Genomic DNA, 23,508 nt, shown 5'->3' with positions numbered 1-23,508 from the left:
ATCTTTCCTAATGGCATCCCAGCGTGAAATCAGTGCCAGAAGTGGGGGCTTCCTGCCCCCTCTCCCCCAGTCTGATCACATCTCCATATCTTTATTTTGTCCACACGTTGCTTAAATCTACATCCGTGGTGACTTCCAAGTACTTTTTTTCAACTTCCTGTTTTAGGGGATGTAATTTCCACTTTAGCTTGTCTGCTGAGGAACCCGTGTTACTTGTCGGAGGGCAGCATCTGTCTTTCTCAGTGCACACCAAGATTGTCGTCTTGAGGATCTGCCGGGAACTCCTCCTTGTGGCATGCCATTCAGTGCGCTGATTTGGGTGTGATCCTGCCGGACTCTTGTTGACCTCATGGCACACCCCCTGTCCTGGTTTATATACTGGCAGATTGTTTTGTGGCACCATTCGCAGTTTCGAGATCGAAGCGCCCATAGCACTTGCCCCCATCCCCGTATAACTTACGCTCGCTCGCTCTTCTCCACTGTCACCCCGTGTTTCTTCCCACAGGGGTGCCTTTGCAGTGTGTCCCTGGACAGGCGTCTGTTGCAAGGTCATCCCCACCTACAGAGCATCTGTGAGTCAGTTTAGGGTAGCTCTAGAATCCCCTCTATGAGGTGGGCTGGGAGAAGCCTTCACTGGCTCCGAGCCCCAGTGGCCTGTACCTCTTCCCTACCATCCACCCAAGGCTCTGCCATCTCCAGTCATGAGTCCACAAAGCTGCCTTGCATCAGGTCAGTCTTGTCTGCTTCGCCTGTCAAGAGATCTCCAAGGAGATACGATTTTCACATCACCCCGTCCTTGTAATTGGAGATACTGGGAATTGAACCTGGGACTTTCTGCAGGTAAGGCAGGTGCTTTTCCACTCAGCTCCAGCCCCTCTTGTGCTTGGTGGTGAAGGACTTTCTTTATCTTCTCCCAGTCCTGGCATCAGGACAGCATTAGACAGGCGACACCGTGCTGACATTTTTGATCTGTGGTCCTTTGCTGCTTTTCTTCCTGTGGCTCCCCGTTAAAGTTGCTTGTTCCGCAGAGTTCGAGTAATTTTCCTCTTTCGGTGTCAAGTGATCTTGAAGTAGACCTGACGGCTTCTTTCCTCCAGTTTTAGCACAGAGAGCGTCTTTCCTCCTCTGGACGGCTTTCCTGTAACTGGCATTTCCTTCCTGGAGTCTAGTGAGGTTAAATCCCCATGCTTTTCTTGGTTTTGGGGTCCATTCTGTGCCAGTGGTTGACCTCAGAAGGGCTTCTGACTTCCTTGCAGGAATCTGGTCCTACTTTTTCTTTATTTAGGAGCAAGCATCCCCTCTCCTGTACTGTAGCACCATTTAAACCCTGTCTTATCTCTCAAGAGTTTTATATCTTTTATTTCCTCCTTAAGAAAAATTCTGTAGCGGCACTGTCTAGATAAAAGCTGAGAGGACCTCCCTGATGCTGTTTGCATCCATTATTTTCTTAACATTGTTAGCTATAAATGATCAATTGCTTGGAATTGAATTTCTTCATTTTAGAACCGAATTTCTTGGTTTCATAGCAACGTACGCTTCCTGCGGTTTCAGTTCTAATAAATTAAGGCATTCAGTAACTAACCAGTGCTTCGCCTGATGAAGTGACCAGCTCTATTAATGTTCTAGTATTAAATGGACTTGCATGGACAACTCCTCAAGCCACGGATCTTTGATCTTCTAAAAGAAGCAAAAGTTTAAACCGTTTGGCTTGATCGTGCCCTTTTCTCCAGTGGAGCAAGTTAAAATGTGGCGTCTTTGCCATCTTCCCCTTCAAAACGAAACCTTCTGTAAATAAATTTATTTTAAAGCATTTACGGATTGCCTTTACTTTCCCAGTTGGCCCGGGGTGGTTCCAAAGTGTATGGGAAAATAAATATTACATTAAAACCGTGTAAATCATTGTTATCAGTAAATCAACACTGTTAGATCACAGTTTTAAAACAAACAAACCACCTTCATCCAGTTCTACAATCTGCACAAACGGCAGTACAACCAATAGAAAGCTCTTTGGGGTAAGACAAAGATGGATCATACAGATTCATTCCCCTCGCAGTGGGCACTAACTGCAGGTGCAGAAAATGTGTTCCTTAAAGAAGAGATTTGCAGGATTAAAGCCATTGAATGACAGGCTCTCCTAAAAATCGGTAAGTAGGCAGCAGTCCTAACCTTTACTGGCAGCTGAAGAAGCTCTCCCAAAGCTCCGGAGACCCTCAGACATGCCCGAGAACAGGAATCTTTGAAAGTACGGGGGCAAGAAGATGACACTGGCAAAATTCAGTAGCATCTTGGAGACCAACTTGATTTCCAGGATATAAGCTTTTGAGAGTCAAAGCTCCCTTCGTCAGATACAAGGAGTGGGAAAAGGTAGGAGTCTTTATAGTCCAGGCAGAGGGTGGGAGGGGCATTGCAAATGAGTGTCGCAGGAAGCTGGCAAAACTGCATTCCTAGCTTTTGCTCCATTTGTTGAGCTCAGTCTGCTTTATACAAGAGACAAAAATTTCTGCTGATGCCTCCTTCTTGTTGCAACTTTCCGTATAGTTCCTGAAGATCCTCCAACTCTTGGGAGAACGGCGAGGGGGGCGGTGCAGAACTATGCAGTGAAAAGCTGTCAGCCGTTCCAGGAAGGGTTGGACTGACCGATGAGTTATCTGTGTTTAATGAAGCTCAGAGGAAACTGAACCATTCCTTTTTCTCTACTCTCACATAAATAGCTACAACAGAAGAGGATGCGACTCTCACAAACCTACTTCTGTGATGCTCATATAAATACATTTCTTGGGCTAGCTTGCCGTCTGTTTCTTTTTGCTGTGGTTTGTAAGCGGAACGCATGTGAACACCTGGGTTTTTCTGTTTCTCTTACGATTTTCGTTCGATGTGAAAGCTTTCCTGTTACTGTGAAATCCATCCTTGAACCTTCTGTAGCTTTTATGTTGTCAGTAGCTTTTTTCAAGAATCTACCAACAGCAAGATCTGCTCCCAACGCCAAAACCGAAAAAGCATCTTTAAAGTCCAGAAAGGGGGGGGGGTAAATTAATCCCTCGGAGTAGGGAAAAAAACCTAAAACTTTGTTTTTAATCATCTGCAACTTAACATGTTCCTCAACTTTATTGAAGTCAATTGTCCTTTGATGGCAAAATTTTTCGTTTTTGTAAATTGCAGTGTATACGCTGACTGTGTTTGGGTCATTTTTTTTTACCCCCCACTTGCGTGGGAAAGTGAAATGATACACAGTAATTTTGTTAATTTAATTCTCTGTACTGATCTTAATTTCCGTGTCTTTCTTTCCTGGTATCTTTGCTGTTGATTGATTTCTTCTTTGTACTGCCAAAGGGCAAAACTTAATGAAGGGCTTTCTTTTCTTTGCAGCTCATGTCCTGAGGTTCATTGGACACCACACATCCTAGATTAGTAAAGTACCATTTTTGTCAGACTGAGTGTTTTAAAACTTGTTAACCTTGAATAGATATTGCCCTGGAAGGGGGGGAATGGAGACTGGCTCAGTGGTCAACCATGCGGAGAGTCAGAAGATTGTATTCATTTAAAACTTTTCTATCTCGTCTTTCCCTAGGATGAGCTTCATCCCAGGGGTCCACACCTGAATGTTCTGAAGTACTCTGGCAGCAGCCTCCCTATGTGCCTGAGGCCTTGCCTTCTGCTGCCAATCATAGTAGACAATACTGAATTCCATCAGCCAGTCACCTAATTTGGTACTCACGAGTAGAGATGGGCACAAACCGGGAAAACGGCAATTCGTTGCAGTTCATGGTTCGTAGCGTTTCACGAGCCATGAACTGGCATGAAAATGTCCGGTTTGCGAACTGGTTTGTTTGGTTCGTGAATACATCACTTCTGGGTAAGCAGAAGGTCTGCAGAAAGCCCATCCCCTCTGTTGCCTAGGAAACTGATCGTCACCAGTCTGTCTGCGATAGCGAACTGAAAAACGAACCAAACAAACCAGCCTAAAAATCAGGGGTCGTTGCGGTTTGTCAGAAATGCCCTCCGATGAAACACCGGTTCACAAACCAAAAACCGGCTCCGTTCTTGACGAACTTTGGTTCGTATTTCAGTTTGTGGCCACCTCTATTCACGAGCTCTGCCTTCATAGCCAGTCATCAGCCTTAATAATGGATGCCGAATTTTCATTGATGCCAAACGGATAAGAGATGGGCATATAAGGCAGCCAAGAAGTCATCCAGTATAATGACTAACACCGCAATCCTAAAAAGAGTTACCCCCTTCAAACCTCATTGACTTCTGTGGCCTTAGAAGGGTGTGGGTCTGCTTAGGGTCGAACTTTGAGAAGAGCAGGATTCGTTTCTGGTAGCACATTAAAGACCCAACAAGATTTCCCGAGGGAGCTTTGACTCTCAAAAGCTTATATCCTGGAAATCTTATCGGTTATTAAGATGCTCCTGGGCTCAAATCTTGTTCTACTGCAGACCAACATGACCATCCACCTGGAACCACTTTCAGAAACAGCCATAAAACTGTTGGTTGAAATCCTCTGTCTGCCTCATTGTCCTTAAACGACCTTAAGCAAGCCATACTTTCTCAGCCTCAGCTCCCCACCCCCACCCACAGTCTTATCTTACAGGGTTGTTGTGCACTATTTGAGAATGATGGATGGAAAACTCTTGAAATTCTACTGTGAAGTCTTAAGTATTGTGCAGTAAAATACTGACGGTCTCGAAAAGCCACACATAGCTCTTTATTTCCATGCCTTCTCAACAGTAGATTTGCCCCTCCCCACCTCCTGACACCCACAATCTAGTTCTTGGGTCGCCTGACTCTCCAGCCCCATTTTCCAGGTGACTCCCATTTTCTCTAAACCTGCGGCATCAGTTTTATTCCACTCTTTCCCTTTGGTCTTTGTCCCCTGAAACAAGCAAGGATGAGTGGTAAACTGACTCCTCCACCCCATGTGTGCTAAGGGCTTTGTGAACTGCTGTTTAAAATTTTTGTGAGTGCCCTTGGTCCATTGGTTTGGCTGGCCCAGGTTCGAGAGCTGTAGCCGAATGGTACAGCCTCAGTGGTTCAGTATTCACCACAATGAAAGGCTTTCCTCTTGATCTTTTGTGTACTTGTGTGTGTTGGCAGGGAGGCTGAGCTCCGAGGGAGCGAACCGCCGGAGGAACAATGCCTGTCGTGTGGCCGACCCTTTTGGATCTCAGCAGAGATGAATGCAAAAGGGTCCTTCGCAAACTGGGTATGCTAAATGCCTTTGCTAAGCCTGTCTTTTCCCCTTGGACCTGACTGCCCCAGCAACTCGATGTGAGTTCGAGGTCTTCACGATTAGTTCACACATTAAGGAGTCCATCGATAGAATGCCAAAGGGAAACATCTCAGAATGAATACATGGGGGTGTAGTGAATGCTCATTTGAGATTTCTTACGGACCACTAGGGCGGCTTTCCTTCTCCAGTCATGCTGCATTAGAGAAAGTCGTGTACATGCCGTACTCGAGATAGCGTTTTAACGCAGCTCTGAGTTCAGATCTCTGCTCAACTGTGAATGTGTGTTTTGGAGCAACTTACTGTATCTTGGCCTTCTAAAGAGAAATAATAGCGATCTCTTATATGGGGGGACGGGGGACGGGGACAGTTCTTTTCAAATTCTTCTGCTCATTGGGACAATTAGATCGTCCAACAGCATCCGCTGAAGTGATGTGTCAGAATTATCTACTTCCTCCTTGGGCTGATTGGGAGGAGGAAAGGCGGAGAAACCGTAGGCATTTTTCACTCTAGGTAAGCCTGCTGGGCCTTTCTTCAATAAGTATATATTCCACAGTAGCAGTACTCTGTCTGAAAAAAGACTTCTCAAGCATGAGTCCCATTTTACCTAATGAGACACCTCTGAGTATATCATAGATGTAATGTTCTCAAACCGCCAGTCACAGCTGGTCTTGCCTGCCATGTTGTGCCACTTGCGAAGGCAAGTTCACCGTCGAGTGGCGATCTGAACCCCAGAGCCTGGTCAAAACGCTGCCTCGTGTACAGCGCACTTTTTTTGTTGCTGAAATTTCCCAGATCAGACTGCAAAATGTTTGTGCGTCTGGGGGCATTACATAAGCTTTTTAGTCTCAGTGCTCGTTCCCACGCTCGGCACCAAAAACCTCTCTCCGAAGCTCCAAGCCACCACCTTAGTGGGAAAGTCAGTAAGCATGGACGTCAGCACTTCCTTCTAAGGAATTACACATCCCATAGGTTTTGTATTGCTGCGGTGCAGCGGAAATTTTTATCTTGGGCCGCTGACTTAAACAGTCACCGTACGCCCCTTGAGTAAACGTACCTAGGGTTGAGGTGCATAAGCAAGAGAGTATCTAGGTTTGCTGCCCACCTGCTGATCTCTTGCTTCCCTACTCATTCCCTAGCCAGAAGGTGTGCACGGGCAGTAGCCCATCCGCCTCTCCCAGCTCTTGAGAGGTTGGGAGACAGGATCCCTGCAGTGCCGGTGTCTTGGTTTTCTGGTGCTGCATTCAGTTGTCATGGAGGCTCATTTCTAATGATTGCAAGTACACCTAGTCCTCGCGCTCACACGTTGCCCGCACTTGCAAAACATGGCAGAGGATTTCCAGGTTTGGGAAGCCACGGATACTGTTCCAGTTTGCTTTAACCTCTAACTGCCGGCTCCTGGGCAGAAAAAGGGTTTATTTCTTTCCCGGGGATTCTGAAAAGGGTTTTGACCAAGGATTAAAATCCCAGTTTGCAGAAAGACAAAAGAACTCTCCACTTTTGCCGCAGCCTCCATTCATGTTATCGCAAATAGAAGAGGAAAAAATCCACAGGGAATACAATACTAATTTAGAAAGTTACAAAACTGTATTCAGAGTGCAAAGGCTACAAAATTTCATCATTGTATTCAATTAAATAAATAACAATCTCTTGATGCAATTTTCAGGCACACACATCAACAATACAATAATCTTTTACATAATCATACAGGGCAAGTTGCAGTAGACACACACAATTCCCACAGTCTTTTAGGAATAGTTATAACAATTCTGTCCAGGGCTCCCCTTGGCAGGTGAATGGTGAAGCCCAGCCGTGAAGCAAAGCTCCAACCCACGCTCAATCTGGGGCCGGCTATCTGTGGCAGATATCGGAATCCTTCATCAGGAGCGTGTGGAATGCTTTACAGCAGAAAGGGAATTTTCCAATGTGTTTAAATCCTACATGCCCAAAGCATAGACTTGAAAATCTCTTATTCAGAGCCTTCCTCTGAAGGAATAGGCCTCCACCAGCAGAACAGATCGGATACAACTCATGGTTTCCCAAATGCTATGAGTGAAAGAGGTGCTTAGGAACAAATTTGTACCAGTCCGAGACAAACCTCTGCGGGTCATGCTGCCTAATTACAGCCAAGTTCATTTCAGGAAATGCAATCTTTTCCTCCCCTGACTTCTAGAATTGGAGGCGTATGCTGGAGTCATCAGTGCCTTGCGTGCCCAGGGGGATCTCACGAAGGACAAGAAAGACCTCCTCGGGGAACTCTCCAAAGTGCTCAGGTATGCTTGTTTATCCCCTGCAAATTCAGCAAGAGAGCAGCAGCTTGCCAAACAGCGAGGTCATGCAGGAATAAACAAAATCCTAGTAGTCATTAAAACAAAACCGTTTACTGAAGGCTGACACTTCCAGGGCTGGTGAAAAACATTGTCACCAACTTCCTCAACTTTGCAGTAGAACTATTTATTATTTTACCTCATTTAGACCCTGTCTCCCTCCCCGATGGGGAACCAAAGTAGTGTCCGTTGTTCTCGTCTCCTCTATTTTAACCACAAGACAGTCTCAGGAGGTAGGTTAGGCTGAGTGTGTGACTGGTCCAAGGTCACCCAGCAGGCATCCATGGTAGAGTGGGGATCCAAATCTGGGCCTCCCAGATCCTGATCTAACACCCAGTTTGGTGTAGTGGTTAAGATCAGCAGGACTCTAATCTGGAAAACCAGGTTGGATTCCCCACTCCACCGCTTGAAGCCAGCTGGGTGACCTTGGGTCCGTCACAGCTCTCTCAGAGCTCTCTCAGCCCCTCCCACCTCACAGGGTGATTGTTGTAGGGATAATATAACACACTTTGTAAACCGCTCTGAGTGGACGTTAAGTTGTCCTGAACGGGTAGTATATAAATTAAATATTATTATTGTTGTTGTTATTAACTACTACACAACACTGGCTCTCAAGCTTGGTGGGTCTCCTGCAGTAGACAGTGATAAAAGCCCTGTCGGAACATAACAAATGTCCATATAAGCTCAGTATGCTGTAGCACAGTGGATAATTGGGTGGGCTGCGAATCAGCACTCCGCTGGTTCGACTCCCACTCCTGCCGTGAGCTCTGCAGGTGTCTTGGGTAAGCCACTCCTCTCTGTCCCAGATCCCCAGCTGTATTGTGGGGATAATAATAACACTGACTTTGTTCACTGCCATGAATGGGCACGAATATGTTCAGAAGGGTAGTTTATAAGCACAGTGTTGCCGCTGCTGCTGCTGTTTCCAGCCAGATGCCCCCAGGAGTGAGGCACAAAGGTGCCAGTCTGGCCTTGTTTATGTACCGTGTCTCCTCATCAGAGGTCTGCTGTCTCAGAATGGGGAGGCTCCACTTAGCTGAACCGCCCCATCTTCTGACGGATATCAGTTCAGCCTCGGTCGTTGAAGGAATCTGTAACTGAATCTTTGGGTCTGGGTCACGAGTGCGGGGGAGTGAGGTTAGTAAAGTGGATAGTGCCGCTTCAGACTGGCAGTAATGATCACGGAGGATCATGTTTCCGAGAGCTCCCTTAGGTTGAAAAACTTCCTGTGAGTAGAAGATCAGCGCAACAAGCCAAGAGAGGCAGTTGAGTTTTTCTCCCTGCGAGGCTAGCTTTCTCAGAACATTCAAAGCTGGAATCTACCCCTCCAAAGCGGTGCAGTCCGTTCAGGGAAGCCCCTATTCCTTGAGATACCCCAGCCTGTTATGTCTTTAAATACCAAAGCCAGCACCTCTCATTGAGCCCAGAAATGAATGAGCAATAAGCAGAGCTCTTTCAATACAGGTGCTCTGTACTGTCCGAAGCCTTCCAGTCTGTAACTCAGTGGTTACTTTAGCAGTCTCATAATGCCCTGCCGGCCAGAAGTCCAATTCATATAGAGGGCGTAGATCAAGATGGTTAGCTGTGTTAATCTGTTTGTAGCAGTATACTAGCTACCGATACCTGGTATCTGAAGAAGTGAGCTGTGGCTCACGAAAGCTCATCCCCTACCACAAGTTTTGTTAGTCTTATAGCTGCTGCTGGACTCTTGCTCTTTTATACTGCCATAGAAGGCATGGTAGTAATCAAACTTGGCTGTTGCCCGAGATGTGTGCGATGCCGTTGTGACACTGCTCCTTCTTATTCAGAGTTAGTGATCACTTGCCCTTAGCTATCTGCTGTTAAACAAGACAGTACAGATGTGATTTGGTAAAGACAAGGGATACCTTTCATGTTTTAAATCAATGAAAGCACAGAGCACTTCACATTGTGTTTAACGTTTGAGGCTTGTCTTGTCTGTTGCTGTAGCTGTGGAATGAAAAAGCAAATGCTAAGAGTGACCTTTCAACACAGAGCGGTCGCTTTTGTTAAATTATAAGCCACCTCACAGCCCTTTTGGTTTCTCAAGACAACTGTCATAATACGCAGGTCTCTCTACATGGAATCAATTAATTGCTTCGCCGGCAAAGATTTTTTAATTGGTTGTCAGCCCTGAAAAACACTAGACAGCATCTCCTGCAGAGACCCAGGCTTGGATCTTAACTGCTGTGTTCTGCATGCGCTTCCCCCCGCCACAGGGCAGCTCACTTCCTCTGCCGCTACCACGATCAGTGGCTTTCAGTGGACCATTGCACAGTGGTAGTGGTAGAGGAAGCCAGGCAGGCTGCAGCGGGAGCAGAGTATGCAGAATGCAGTCATAGGATCCAAGGCCCTGTATTCTGAGAAGGCCAGGACTAGCTTTGGTTTTGAACAGCTGCTGCACTGTAGGTCAGCTACTCTTCTGTTATGCAGGTTGGAGACCGAGCTCAGCTTCCCACAAGATGCTGTCTTGACCAATAGGAGAGTTTGACAGCTTCCTTGACCTCCAAGGGTGATTCAGTAGAAATGCCAGCAGGGGACTACTTAAACAATACCTTGTCCCAAGTATTTACTGTCGGGTAACCTTTTCGGCATCTAATGTTCTGATTCTTTCAACAGCATTTCAACCGAAAGACATCGAGCCGAAGTTCGGAGGGCAGTGAACGATGAGCGCTTGACGACGATTGCACATAAGTAAGATGGACGCCCTTGTTAAAATCTTTTAATCTGGGTTTCACACAAACATCGATCCGTCCTTTTTCATTGCTTCATGCTTCGGAGTTTGGCTAACTTGTCAGCTCTTAAAAACAGCCAAGTTTAACAACAGAACTTCAGTACAAGAGCGCGCACAGACTGTCAAGCTGTTTCTAGTGGAGTAACATCATTGGACCAAATATGAGAGGTGTAAAAGGCATATTCACTCCCACAAGATCTGAAAATCAAAACCGCTGGCAATGTTACGAACGGGTCATTTCGTAGAAAAAGAGCTGGAGGAACTCAGTAGCATATGCCACGCCCTTGCCATCACCAGAAGTGTTTCATTAGCATAACTGATTTGCATATGCCACGTCCCCTGAATCACCTATCCTGGCTGTTTTGGGCCCAATCCTGGCCATTCAGGGCCGAAATTGGGCCCAAAATGGCAAAAGGGGCTGAAGATGGCTGAAAAGGGGCCCAAAATGGTCAGGATCGGGCTGCTGCTGAGCGGGCGAGTGATCCACCACCTGTCAAGGCCCAATCTGGGCCGTTTCGGCCTCAATCCAGGCGAAAACGGGCCCAAAATGGCCAAGAGTCAGGTAGGCAGGGGCACCTGACATGTGACCTCTTTGGGGAACTACCGGAACTGCGTTCCTGTGCAGTCCCTCTCAAAATGAGCCCTGGTTACGAATATCCACGATTGTTTGGAAGTAAAACTTGCCATGGTATCTGGAGCAAGAGATGGGTAGTTGGCAAACATTGCAGAGAACTTCTCCCAAAGTATGGGAGGTGGCCATGGATCAGTGACTGAACATCATCTTGGCATGGAGAAGGTCCCAGGTTCCATATGGTGGGGACCACCACAGGGAAGCCCATTTGGCACCTGCAAAAGGCCCTGTTCAGATGAGTGACACTGCTGTGACGGAACATAAGGAGAGAGGCAGTCCTGTAGACATGAGGGACTAAGGCCATGATGGGCTTTGTATGAATTGAGCCCGGTAATTGACAGGAAGCCAATGAAGTGGCTGCAGAATGGGAGTAATATGCACGCTCTGCCTAGCTCCTGCTAATAACTCAGCTGCTGCGTTCTGCATCAACAGGAGTCTTGATGTTACAATGGATAGATTGGCCATGTCAAGTTAGGGATCTATCTTCCGGTCTAGACTGAGTTTGAAGAATGTGGTTTTTTTGCAACTGTATTAACTTGTTTCTGTAGCAGCCGTGCTGGATCCAGTATAATTCCTAGGCTCTTACCCGAGTCTGCATGGTTCAACTGAACCCCATCAAAGGTGAGCGGCATACTACCTCCACCTTCCCAGCCAGCACGAGTTCCGTCTTGTCTGGGTTTCATTTGAATTTGTTTGCTTTCAGCCATTTGACCAGAGTTGTCCAGCAGTGACATCACCAGGGAGATTGGATAGAGGGCTACAGAGCTGGGTGCCGTCTACATATTGATGATGTCCAGTTCCAAATCTACAAATGATTTTTTCTAAAGACTTTACGTAGAGATTAAATAGCATGGAGGATCAGATTCCACTTTGTGGAACTCTGTTAAGATAACTCCCACACTGAAGATATTTCTCCCTCCATGCCGAGCAGATGCTCTAAATTTGTATCTAAATGTTGTTGTGAGCCACCCTGAACTTGCATGCAGGGAGGGCAGACTATAAATATAATAAACTAAACTAACTAATTTGGAGGATCTCGATAATCCAAACTCTGGTATTCCCCATTGCTATGTATAGATGTGAAAGTTGGACAGTGAAGAAAGCTGGCAGGAAGAAAACGGATTCATTTGAAATGTGTTGCTGGAGGAGAGTTTTGCAGATATCATGTATAGCCAAAAAGACAAATAAGTGAGTTCTAGGTCAAATCAAGCCTGAATTCTTCCTAGAAGCTCAAATCACAAAACTGAGGCTATTGTACTTTGGTCACATCATGAGAAGACAAGATTCTCTGAAAAAGTCAGTAATGCTAGGAAAAGTGGACCTAAAACAAGATGGCTTGACTCAATAAAAGAAGCCACGTCCTCCAGTTTGCAGGATCTGAGCAAATCTCTTAACGATAGGATGTTTTGGAGGTCTTTCAGAGGGTCGCCATAGGTTGGAGGTGACTTGACGGTACATAACACACCCACACAAACTAACAAAACTGAGCCATGGCTCCGTCCCTTATGTGTTCAGATACATAGTATGAAAACCATTGATGTAATAAATGACCATCGCTATTGGAATGCTTAGCCTGCATAAGCTGATGTATTCAACAGGTATGAAGCGTTGAATGCGGAAATGCCTGGTTGAGGTTGTGACTGAATGGAGCGCTGAATCCAGACCTTTGTGTTTCTCCCTAGCATGTCTGGGCCGAACAGCTCTTCCGAATGGTCCATCGAAGGGCGGCGGCTGGTTCCTCTGATGCCGCGGCTGGTTCCCCAAACGGCTTTCACTGTAACAGCGAACGCTGTTGCCAACGCTGCTCTCCAGCACAACGCATCTCTTCCATCTCCCGCAGAAACGGGGAGCAAAGAAAGCGAGGGTAGGTGGCTGTTGGGTATCGGGATCAGGGAGAGAAGAGATTTTGACCTTCGGAAGGGATGCCCGGTTCAAGCTTTGGCTGTCAAAATTTTTCCCCACTTCTGCAAAATGAATCAAAATAATGGCCACTGGTGAAACTGACCCCCTGTGATCCACGCAGCACCCCCTCTGCTCCCCTGAATTCAGTACTTCCGCCCACGCCAGTTTCTTCACCAAGCCCCATTCCCATCTTTCTTTGCTGCAGTCCCTGTCCATATGGCCCACCCTTCCTACCCTTTGTTCAGTGCAAAATTTTGTTTCACTTCAGAGGAAAACCAAGCTGAAGTGAAAACGGACCGTGAAAGGACGCAAATTCGTTTCCAAAGTTCTTTTATTGGTTCATCTCAGGCAACGTGTTGTATATCCAGTTTAGTAATAATCATACAGGGAGCAAACCCCCACAAACAGTTGGGGGTTTCTCCCGGCGGGAGAGTGGCAACGGGTGTGCCTGGCTAAGTATCCCGTTTCGCTATATACACGCTTCTTCAAAAGCCTCCATACATTTGCCAATGAAACCTATTTTTTATTCTTTATATGAAGCAGGAGTCGAATATGTGAATTTCCTTATTTTAATCCTGGGCAAAACCTCTATCCTTTCTCGATCTCCTCTCCTGGTTTCATTGGCAAATGTATGGAGGCTTTTGAAGAAGCGTGTATATAGCGAAACGGGATACTTAGCCAGGCACACCCGTTGCCACTCTCCCGCCGGGAGAAACCCCCAACTGTTTGTGGGGGTTTGCTCCCTGTATGATTATTACTAAACTGGATATACAACACGTTGCCTGAGATGAACCAATAAAAGAACTTTGGAAACGAATTTGCGTCCTTTCACGGTCCGTTTTCACTTCAGCTTGGTTTTCAATAGTGACCGTTCCCACCCTTGGTTTGTTGTCACTTCAGAGGAAGGCAAGAGCCTTGGCAGCCTGTGTTCAGCACGGAGTAAGTGGCAGCTAGGAACGACGGTTTGGATCCTGGGGAACTTTTCTGCGGATAGCGGTGTTTTCCAAAAGACTCCTTGTGCTGGAGGGTAATGCCAGTGTTAGCGGAAAAGTTCACTCTGATCAAACCCTGTTTGTCAGATCTATAGTGGAGCCTTCTGCCCTTGTCTGGGTACATTAGGCAGTCTGACGTTTGTGCCCCAGGCATTTCTGTGCCACTTTGATTTAACAGCTGGAAAGACCCATTTGTTTCAGTGGCTGTAACGTATTTCGAGTGGCATGTTGAACATGAGGGTAAACCTGTTGACTATAAACCTGTCTGAGGAACGTGCTTGTCAGTCCCTGGCAGTTAGGTCCCTCAGGTTTTCCACAGTTAACACACAGGTGTTCCAGTTGAAGTAACTTCATTAGAGATCCATACAGTTCAAGGTGTTCACACAAAAGTAGCAATTGGTAGAAGTGACTATTTAAAAAAGGGCACTACTAATTATAGGGAAACTTCCCGCCCTTTGGGTCCGTTGCCATTCTGGCGCGAAAACCCCAAAGAGTTACACGGGAACTGATTAGTTTAGGCTAGACAGAGCACAGAATGAAATCATCCCAGCCTCTAAGAAAAGATACATTGCTCGCCGCCGCTGCTTGCATCCAAGGACGCTTACTGTGAAGTGAAAGTAAATACTTTCAACAGATAACACCCAACCCCCACTGGCCCAGTACATTACATGTTAGCAGTTTACACACTCTCAGATGATTAATACAGTGTATGGAATACAGCTTTAGCGAACAGTTATGATCAGCTCAAAATGCAAAACACATTAATGGTAGGTATGCAGGCTGGCGTACATGACAATGCTATTTCTTAATTTACATACAATTGAATTGTTTTTATAATATAAAGGGTTCAAATGGGTATGCTTTACCTGGCAGTAAGCATCTACTGGCCATATGTGCCAGAACTGGGTACCATCTCAACAAAACTTGAATAGGGACTGTCAGACATCATGTGGATTATATGATCAGTAACTTTCTCCATGAAATAATGGTCCCACATTATACTATATAAGAATAGTAGGAGATTTGGGGTCTTTCCAAACTGTTGCAATCGTGGCTTTTGCTGCTGCTAAAAGTATTCCAATTAATCTTTGTGACCTTTTTGGGACTTCAATATCTGTCCATAAATTAATATCAATTCTGGATTTTCCTGAACGGAATATCTGGTGATTTGTTCTATGCGGATTAAGATTTCTTTCCAAAATTTGTTGTGTGGGCAGAGCCATCAGCAATGGAAATAGGTACCCAATTCCCCACATTGTTTCCAACAATAAGAAAAGATTGAGGAGTTGATACGTTGTAATCTCTTGAGGAGTAAGGTACTGTCTGGTGAGAATCTTCATAGATTGAATTCCTATATTTAACGAGCGAGGGGTATAGATACGTGATTTCCAAATTTGTGTCCACTGATCTTCTGTCCACATAGCAAGAGGACACTGGGATTCTGCTTGTCCGTTAACGTGGCAGGGGTTTTCTCTTCCTCTCCAGTGGTGGTTTGCTATTCCTACACAAGTACGACTTCCACCCCGACGTCCACCCCAGTACCGAGCGGCAGCGTAGCAACGGTCAAGTCCCCCAGACCCGCCAGCCCGGCTTCCAACGTGGTCGTCTTGCCGAGCGGAAGTGCAGTTTACGTCAAAAGTGAGTGAAAGGGGCATTGTTTGTTTTTAAGCCAAAACGGAAGGCATCAGACTAGAGTCCGAAGAGCTCTTTTAGATGTGCTCTTGCTTCTGTTTTATTTATTAAGGCAGTTTTGCTTTTTCAACAAACGCTTTCAAAGTGAGCTGTAAAAGGTAAAACGATAAAATCTGAATCTGGAATCATTGACCTGCAAATGGCGAATGCATACATCTGTTTTATTTATTTATTTACTTCATTTATGCCCTACCTTTCTGCTGGAAGGGGACCCAAAGTGGATTACATTGGTCTTATCTCCTCCATTTTTATCCTCACAATCACTCTGTGCGGTAGGTTAGAGTGAGAGTGTGTGACTTGCCCAAGATCACCCAGTAACCTTCCATGAAGTGGGGATTCGAATCTTGGTCTCCGAGATCCTAGCCTGACGCTCTAACTCCTACATGACACTGGTTCTCTTGAAGAGTAGTGATTTTCTATCCTTGCCCCTTTCTAATGAGCTCAGGGTGGCGTACTTGCTGCTGTAGCAGAGCGGTTCAGTGGTTAAGCATCCTGCTGGTTCGAATCCCACTCCTGCCATGAATTTTGCAGGTGGCCTTGGGTAAGCCCCTTCTCTCAGCTCCAGCTGAGAGACACATCACTGACTTTGTTCACTGCTCTGAGCGGGGCAATAATCAGTCTAGAAGAGTGGTATCTAAGCAGAGTTATTATTATAGGAGCTGCTGTAGCATAGTGGTTAAGTGGTTGGGCTGCGAATCAGCACTCTGCTGGTTTGACTCTCATGAGCTCAGCAGGTGGCCTTGGGTGAGCCACTCCTCTTAGCCCCAGCTCCCCAGCTGTACTGTGGGGATCACATTGCTGTGAATAGGGCACTAGTCTGCCTAGAAGAGTTGTATATAAGCAGAGTTGTTGTTGTTGTTGTTGTTGTTACTTCTCCTTCCCTCCTTGTGAACCTCATAACAACACTGTCACATAGGTTAGGCCGAGAGTGTGTGTCTGGTCCAGGGTCACCCAGTGAACTTCACGGCCGTGTGCAAACTTGAACCTGGATCTCCCAGGTCTGAGTCTGGCGATCTTCCTGCTGCTCCACTGTGGCTCCCATGTAACTTCCAACCCAGAATTGATGCAGGCGTGTGTTGTGTGTTGTGTGTGTGTGTGTGCCTTGCAGGTGTGAGCTGCTCGGACGATGATGAGAAGCCCCGCAAGAGGCGCCGCACCAACTCCTCCAGCTCTTCCCCCGTCCTGCTGAAGGAGGTCCCGAAGGCTGTCACTCCGGTCACGAAAACCATCACGGTGCCCGGAAGCCCCAAGATGAGCAGCATCATGCAGAGCATTGCCAATTCCTTGCCGCCCCACATGTCCCCCGTGAAAATAACCTTCACCAAGCCCTCGACGCAGACGACTAACACGACAACCCAGAAGGTAGGGTGTGCTGCTGTGCAGGGGGGGTGGCGCTTAACCTGTCCTTCCTCCGAGCCCAGAGGGTGTATGTGGTGGTCTTTCACGGTGGTAACCCCGTGGACTCAGTCAGGCTATCGACTGTCTCGAGGCTGCCCACCTGAACTTCGTGGCTGAGAGCGGATTTGGGTCTAGGTGTCCTTGATCACATGTTATGCTGTGCCGCACTAGCCATGTGTGCGCGCGGGAGGCCCTCTTAGCTCAGCGTGCAACTGAGCCGGCCAAAACTTGGGTAATTTACAGGGCAAGCCTAAACGGAGTTACGCCTTTCTAAGTTCGTGGGAGTCGATGAACTTAAAAGGACGCTACCCTGATCAGGATTGCACTTCCAGTCAGAGAGACTGCATCTTTCTGTAACGTTCCTCCCTCATGGGGAGGGGCTGTGGCTTAGGGGCAGGGCATCTGCTTGGCACGCGGAAGGTCCTAGGTTGGACCCCTTGGCATCTCCAGTTAAGAACCAGGCAGTAGGTGATGTGAAAGACCTCCACCTGAGACCCTGGTGTTTTTTTTTTAACTTTTATTAAATATAGAAAGAAAACAATAACAATAAACATTAAATAGCAAATACATGGAGTAATATAATGGTTATACAAGATTGCAGGTTACAAAGAAAAACATTTAAAACAGTTGTTTACTGTAGCTTATAGTTTGCATAACAAAGAAAAATTCACAGTATGCTGGTATAGATAATTTGGTTTGTAATACTAGACTTTCAATATATCTTCATAAAGATGATTGGGAGGAAGTGTTTCAGTATTGTCGATAAAATCTAAGAAAGACCACCATTTTTCATAATAATTAGATGTAGAGGAATTAACAGATAAATTGTCTGTTATTTTATCTGTAATGAGCTGGTCCCACACTCTGGTATACCAGTGGTTCAAGGATGGTGGAGATTGGTTTTTCCAAAAATAAGCTATTGATTTTGCTGTAGCAAGTGAGTTATTAATTAAATCTTGTTGCGGTGTTGGCACATTTTTATCTTGCCATAGATTTAAGAATATTAGTTGAGGCTCTAAAGGTATGTCGTAGTTTGTTATTAATTTTATTTGCTTTAATATCTCCTCCCAAAATGCTTTAATTTTAGGACACTGCCACCAAAGGTGGGCAAACGTGCCTATGTTTCCACATTTTTTCCAACACATGGGTGAATATTTTGATGTGCGCTTGAGACCCTGTTGAGCTGCTGCCACTCTTGAGTAGACAGCACTGACCTTAATGGACCAAGGGTCGGATTCAGAAGTTCTCTCTGCCTTCTTCCAAAGACTGCCGTAGTTCTCTCTTGCCCGTTTTTAGCCTCTTAACGGCAGAGGTTTTGCTGAGATTGGCCCAGTGAGCTTCAGGGCAGTGTGTGGATTTCAGCCTCGGTCTCGCAGATCCTGGTCCAGCATTCTAATACTGTGCTATCTAGTAAACCTTCCATGCAGCCCAAGACAAGTAACTTTTTTTGTTTACAGTCTTTATTAGTTAATCGACATCAACATGCAAAAGTAAATGCAAAATACAAACTTCTACTGTACGATTTTAATTACAATGGTTTTGCTTGGAGAGTGAAATGGGTGTGATTTGTAGCTGTTAAATTGAACTGATCTCTTCTGTAATGAGTCCCCTAAAATGACATAATTATCCTGCAAGCCATCTTCAAAAAATTGCCAAACATTTAAGGTTGATTTTTTTAAAATGTGAATACATTCTCAAAGCGAGAAATAAGGCAGTAGCACTAATGGTTTGATATTGAATCCCGTGCATGTAAGTAACTAATAAGTGAAAGACTTTTAACTCTATGATAAATTGGGAAATCGACATACAAGCAGTGTATTATGCTTGTCATGTTCTCAGTAGTATTTGTATGTACGCAATCTTTCTACAGTGCTTCCAGAAGGGAGGGGTTTTGATTGGCAGGGTCAAAGGTACTGGCTTGCCTTGTAGGAGGTCCCAGATCCAGTCCTTTCCATCTCCAGTAAAAGGAGCTTGGGCGGCAGGAATTGCCAAAGATCAGACAGTCATGACCTGGGGAGGGGGCAGTGAAATGCTTGCATAGCAGACAGCTTTACGCGTTCATATAGGCGTCCTTGAAAACCGTGCTTAACGTTCAGTCCAGTTTTTTGGTGTGAAAATACTCCTTCCAGGAGGACCGGCGCGCTAGCCCCCCTTCCAAAAATTGCTTGCCGTTCTTTTCCAGGTCATCATCGTCACCACTTCCCCCAGCTCCACCTTTGTCCCCAACATCCTCTCGAAGTCTCACAACTACGCGGCAGTCACCAAGCTCGTCCCCACCTCCGTCATTGCCTCGACCACTCAGAAGCAGCCGGTGGTCATCACGGCCCCCCAGTCCTCTCTGGTCAGCAGCAGCTCCAACAGCGGCGCCGGCTGTTCCACCCCCTCCTGCACTCCCAGCACCGTGGCCGTGACCACCGTGGTGTCCTCGACGCCGTCCGTCGTTATGTCGACCGTTTCACAGGGTGAGGCACTGGCCGTCATTGGACTTTTTGCCACCTGTAAGAGGGTAGCGCACAGCCTGGAACGCTTTATGCTGAGATGGATACTCTCTGCTGTAGAGAGATTTATTGTTTATAAGCCGCCTTTCTTGCCTTCAATCACGCAGTGTAAGAAAATGCAAACGGGGAATTCGAGACATCTAGTAAACAATGCAATAGGACTAGATTACAAAATTTAGAAAACAGTGCAAAAAAAAATTTCAGACACATGCAGAAAGAATGGTGTAACAAAAGTAGAAGGTAGACTTGGGCTGAGTCATAAGAACACCAAACCCAGCATACTTTGTGGGAATCCCAGTGGTTTTTAGGTGGGCCCACAGGTGAGTGCAGTGTTGGCCAGAAACTATAAGGAAGCCTCATACTGCAAGCCCTCCCTGTTGGACTCTGGGGTGACTTTCATTTGAAGTAATGGCAGCTTTGTCTCGCCACTTTGGGATCAGGAAGCATTTTTCTCCAGGCCAGTTTGGCCAGGGATCCTGGACGGTTTTTTGCCATTTTCTTGGCATGGAGCAGGGGTCCCTGGGGGTGTGGAGAAGGAAATGAATTTCCTGCATTGTGCAGAGGAATAGACTGATGACCCTGGAGATCCCTTCCAACTCTGATTCTATGATTCCTAGCAGACCTTCAGGATAAAAGCTTTTCCAATCACAAATTCTTCCTTGGGTCCCGGCAATCTTTGTTGATTTACTTCAGTTATACGCTGCCTTTCTCTCCTGTGGGGTCCCAAAGTGGCTTACACAGCAAGGGAGATTAGGGGGCAGTGTGTGGGCAGCTGGCCCAGGGCTTTGCGTGGCAGAGAGGGGATTTGAACCCGAGTCTCCCAGATCCTAATCTGATGCTCTGACCCCTGTGTGAACGTATCCTGCCTCCCCAAGCAGGGGGTCGAAGCCCAGTTCAGCGAAAGCCATTCAGTCTTTGTGACCTCAGCTGTAGAGAACGAGGGGGTGATGAAGCCTGAGCTTGCCTCCTCTCTTCCAGGCGTATCCACGTCGGCCATTAAGGTGGCCTCAGCCCGGCTGCCTTCCCCCAAAAGCTTGGTGGGGACCCCGACCCAGATCCTTGCGCAGTTTCCCAAGCAGCAGCAGCCCCAGCAGGCGCAGCCGCAGCAGCTGACCCAGGTGTCACCAGTCGCCCAGACTCCGGCGCCGCCACAGCCGCCGCCACCCCCGCAGCCATCTCCTCTGCCCCCCGGCATCAAGCCCACCATCCAGATCAAACAGGAATCAGGTAACGGGGACGACATTGCGCCGGTGGTGGTTGCCCGACTGAATTGTCGGAAGCAGAATCAGGGAAGGGAGCGTCGATTCCCCCCTTAGCTGAATTTTCTTTTCTTTTTTAGTATATTTTATTAGGTTTAACAAGGAAGGATGGAAAGGGGAAAATAGGCAAGGAAATCTACAAAAAATGGAAAAAAAATTACATAGTCTGCTGGCAATCTTACTCCACAAATCATTTGATCTCACATTGGTATACTCTGCGATGAATTAAAAAGATAACATCAAAACCTTTATATCCTTAACATGTTCATATCTTTATGCTTGCTTCTTAACCCAATCGTAAAATAAAACTTAAGCTGAATTTTCCATTGCAAGATGTGGCATCGGAGGAGGGCTTTTCCGAGTGTGGGATTAGACCCAGTTCCTGGAGGAAAAGTCATTCAGTGGGTGTTAGCTACCGAGGCCGAGTGGAACCTCCCTGTTTAAAGGCAGTGTGACTCTAAATATCAGATGCTGGGGAGAAGGGCAGGGAGCGGACTGGCTATCAAGACCACTGCGGAAAGTCTGATAAGGGGTGGGGGGGCTGATGTCCTGGGGAGGGGGCTGCCACCCTGGCCCTACAGAAGGAGGTGAGCCTCGGAAAGGAGCCGGGAAAGAAGTCGCGTGGCCTTGCTGAAGCAAAGGAGGCCCCTGGCACAGCCGCACGAAGCTGGCAGGGCGGGGATCTTCCTCCCTCCCTCCTTTTGGCTGCTTTTTCCTCCCAGTCCACTCCTGGCAGCGACACCCAAAGGGGAGACATTTTAGAAGATCCGCAGGCGTGTCTCTGCTGTACGGGGCGTCCGTGTCGGCGCCCCGCTTGCCTTTCTGAAGCTGCCCTTTCCTCGTTGCCTCTTCCAGGTGTGAAAATCATCACCCAGCAGGTGCAGCCCAGCAAAATCCTCCCCAAGCCCGTCACGGCCACCTTGCCCAGCAGCAGCAGTTCCCCGATCATGGTGGTGAGCAGCAACGGGACGATCATGACGACAAAGTTGGTCACCGCCCCCACCGGTGAGTGGGTGTCAGGGCGGGAGGAAGGGAGGGATTTCTCGCCACAAAGCAGGGAAGGAAACCTTATTATGTTTGTGGCAAATCCCGTAAGGCAGAGTGCTCGGATCACAACGTACTTCAGTTGCTCTATTTTTTTTGTATTCTCAAGTTTGCTTAACGTATCCGGAAGAACGTGCTATTTCCCCGCTGTCTTTTCACACCGATAGAAGGCCTTGTACTCGCCTGCACCTGCTGAAGGGGATAGATCAAGATGGGTAGCCGTGTTTGTCGGAAGCAGGGGAAAAGAGCAAGAGTCCAGTAGCACCTATAGGACTAACAAAATTAGCGGTAGGGGAGGAGCTTTTGTGAGCCACCGCTCAAAGTGAGCGCTGGCTCACAAAAGCTCCTACCCTACCACTAATTTTGTTAGTCTTATAGGTGCTGCTGGACTCCTGCTCTTCTCTGCCGCTGACGGGGGGACAACCCATTCGGGTGTGTGCACCCCTTAGGGGCTTTATTCACACCTACAGTAGAGCACAGTGGTAGAATGGACTGCACCATTTTGGATTGTGGGAGGGGATTGTGGACATTCAACTTTTGGAGCGCTCCCCCTCCCCATGTTAAAAGCTTCCTGCATAATAAGGAAAGAAAGGGAGGTTTCTCACTGCTGTGTTGGTTTACTGATTGCCCAGAGTTGTGCTCGTGTATTGAAAAGCAGACTCCCCCCTGCCTGTATTTGGAAGTGGTGCAGGCTGTTCCCTTCTTTCTAGTGCCCACCGGTATGGGTGTGATAAAGGCCTTGCAGTGTTCTCTTTCAAACACCTGCTTCTTCCAGCATCTCTCTCTCTTTTTAAAACTCTTGCCAGACTTGTGCAAATTCTGCCACCCAATCTGCATGACGTGGGCCTCGCTGCATTTTGGGCTGAGAACGTGGATTCCTTTTTCTTGCTCTGAGTTTCTGAGAATTGGCTGGCTACCCTGTTTTGCTTTTGGTTTTAAACATGGGCTGGATCCTGCAGATCGACTCCACTATCAAGGATGCTTTCCTCTGGCACCTGTCCTCTGATTGGACAGCAGCCTCTTACATCAAGGCAAAGCTTGTTGTGCCAGAGCAAAGGTCCCCCATAGCACAGTGGATCCACCGGATCTCGCACATTGTGAATGAACGTGATCTGGCTGTGGAAACAAAGACCCAGTTTTCAATAAACTGCTCTGAACTGCTTCAGACTGAAAGTGTGGGGTTTGCATGTGATTGGAATTCTCTTGTTTATAAAATTTCTCTGCAGAGGGAAAGCTAGATGCTAGAAGGTTCCCCCCTAGTGTGCTAGCTTTCTACATGCAAGGCCTTTTTTGTGGATGGAGGGAAGATTCTGTTGCATGAGCAGCTCCCACCTTCCTTCGCATTGAGCATCTGGTCATGGATTTCAATGTTCCAGTCCTCCATCAACGGCCTCTCCCCTGTTCTAGGGACTCAAGCGACTTACACCCGTCCAACAGTAAGCCCGTCCCTTGGCACACGCTTGACTGGCACGCCTGGCGCTGCAACGTACGTCAAAACCACCAGCGGCAGCATCATCACGGTGGTCCCCAAATCGCTGGCCACCCTGGGAGGGAAGCTGATCAGCAGTAATATCGTTTCTGGTAGGTGTCGGCATGTATTGCTGCAGTCTTCAGAGCGCAGCTGCTCAAAGGGATAGTTAAGTTCCTCTCTGGGGACTCTTGATTTGCTGTGCCCATTCAACGAGGTCTCCTCTTAGCACCAATGAGTAGATGGGGAGTGGATTTAAGGATTGGATCCTTCCATTAATGACGGCACCGGCCATCAAGGACAGATGCCTTCTCT

At 47.1% G+C, this 23,508-nt stretch overlaps 1 protein-coding gene across 5 annotated transcripts in view; it reads left to right on the top strand.

Moving 5' to 3' along the window:
• Window positions 1–23,508, top strand: part of EMSY (EMSY transcriptional repressor, BRCA2 interacting) — a 58,932-nt gene that overhangs the window by 6,625 nt on the left and 28,799 nt on the right. For all 5 annotated transcript variants that reach the window (XR_008596688.1, XM_054974238.1, XM_054974236.1 and 2 more), the window contains exons 2-11: window positions 5,098–5,206; window positions 7,404–7,503; window positions 10,195–10,269; window positions 12,623–12,804; window positions 15,320–15,472; window positions 16,635–16,888; window positions 19,107–19,386; window positions 20,401–20,649; window positions 21,537–21,686; window positions 23,133–23,306. Coding sequence is in view for 4 of the 5 variants with exons in the window: in XM_054974238.1 (XP_054830213.1) it covers window positions 5,137–5,206; window positions 7,404–7,503; window positions 10,195–10,269; window positions 12,623–12,804; window positions 15,320–15,472; window positions 16,635–16,888; window positions 19,107–19,386; window positions 20,401–20,649; window positions 21,537–21,686; window positions 23,133–23,306 (1,687 nt within the window). In the remaining variant the exon portion in view is untranslated. The remainder of the gene's footprint in view (window positions 1–5,097; window positions 5,207–7,403; window positions 7,504–10,194; window positions 10,270–12,622; window positions 12,805–15,319; window positions 15,473–16,634; window positions 16,889–19,106; window positions 19,387–20,400; window positions 20,650–21,536; window positions 21,687–23,132; window positions 23,307–23,508) is intronic.

This window comes from Eublepharis macularius, chromosome 3 (genome assembly GCF_028583425.1).
Source record: "Eublepharis macularius isolate TG4126 chromosome 3, MPM_Emac_v1.0, whole genome shotgun sequence".
NCBI lineage: Eukaryota > Metazoa > Chordata > Lepidosauria > Squamata > Eublepharidae > Eublepharis > Eublepharis macularius.
Note: the sequence above shows the minus strand (reverse complement) of the source record. Positions and strands in the feature narration are given on the sequence as shown.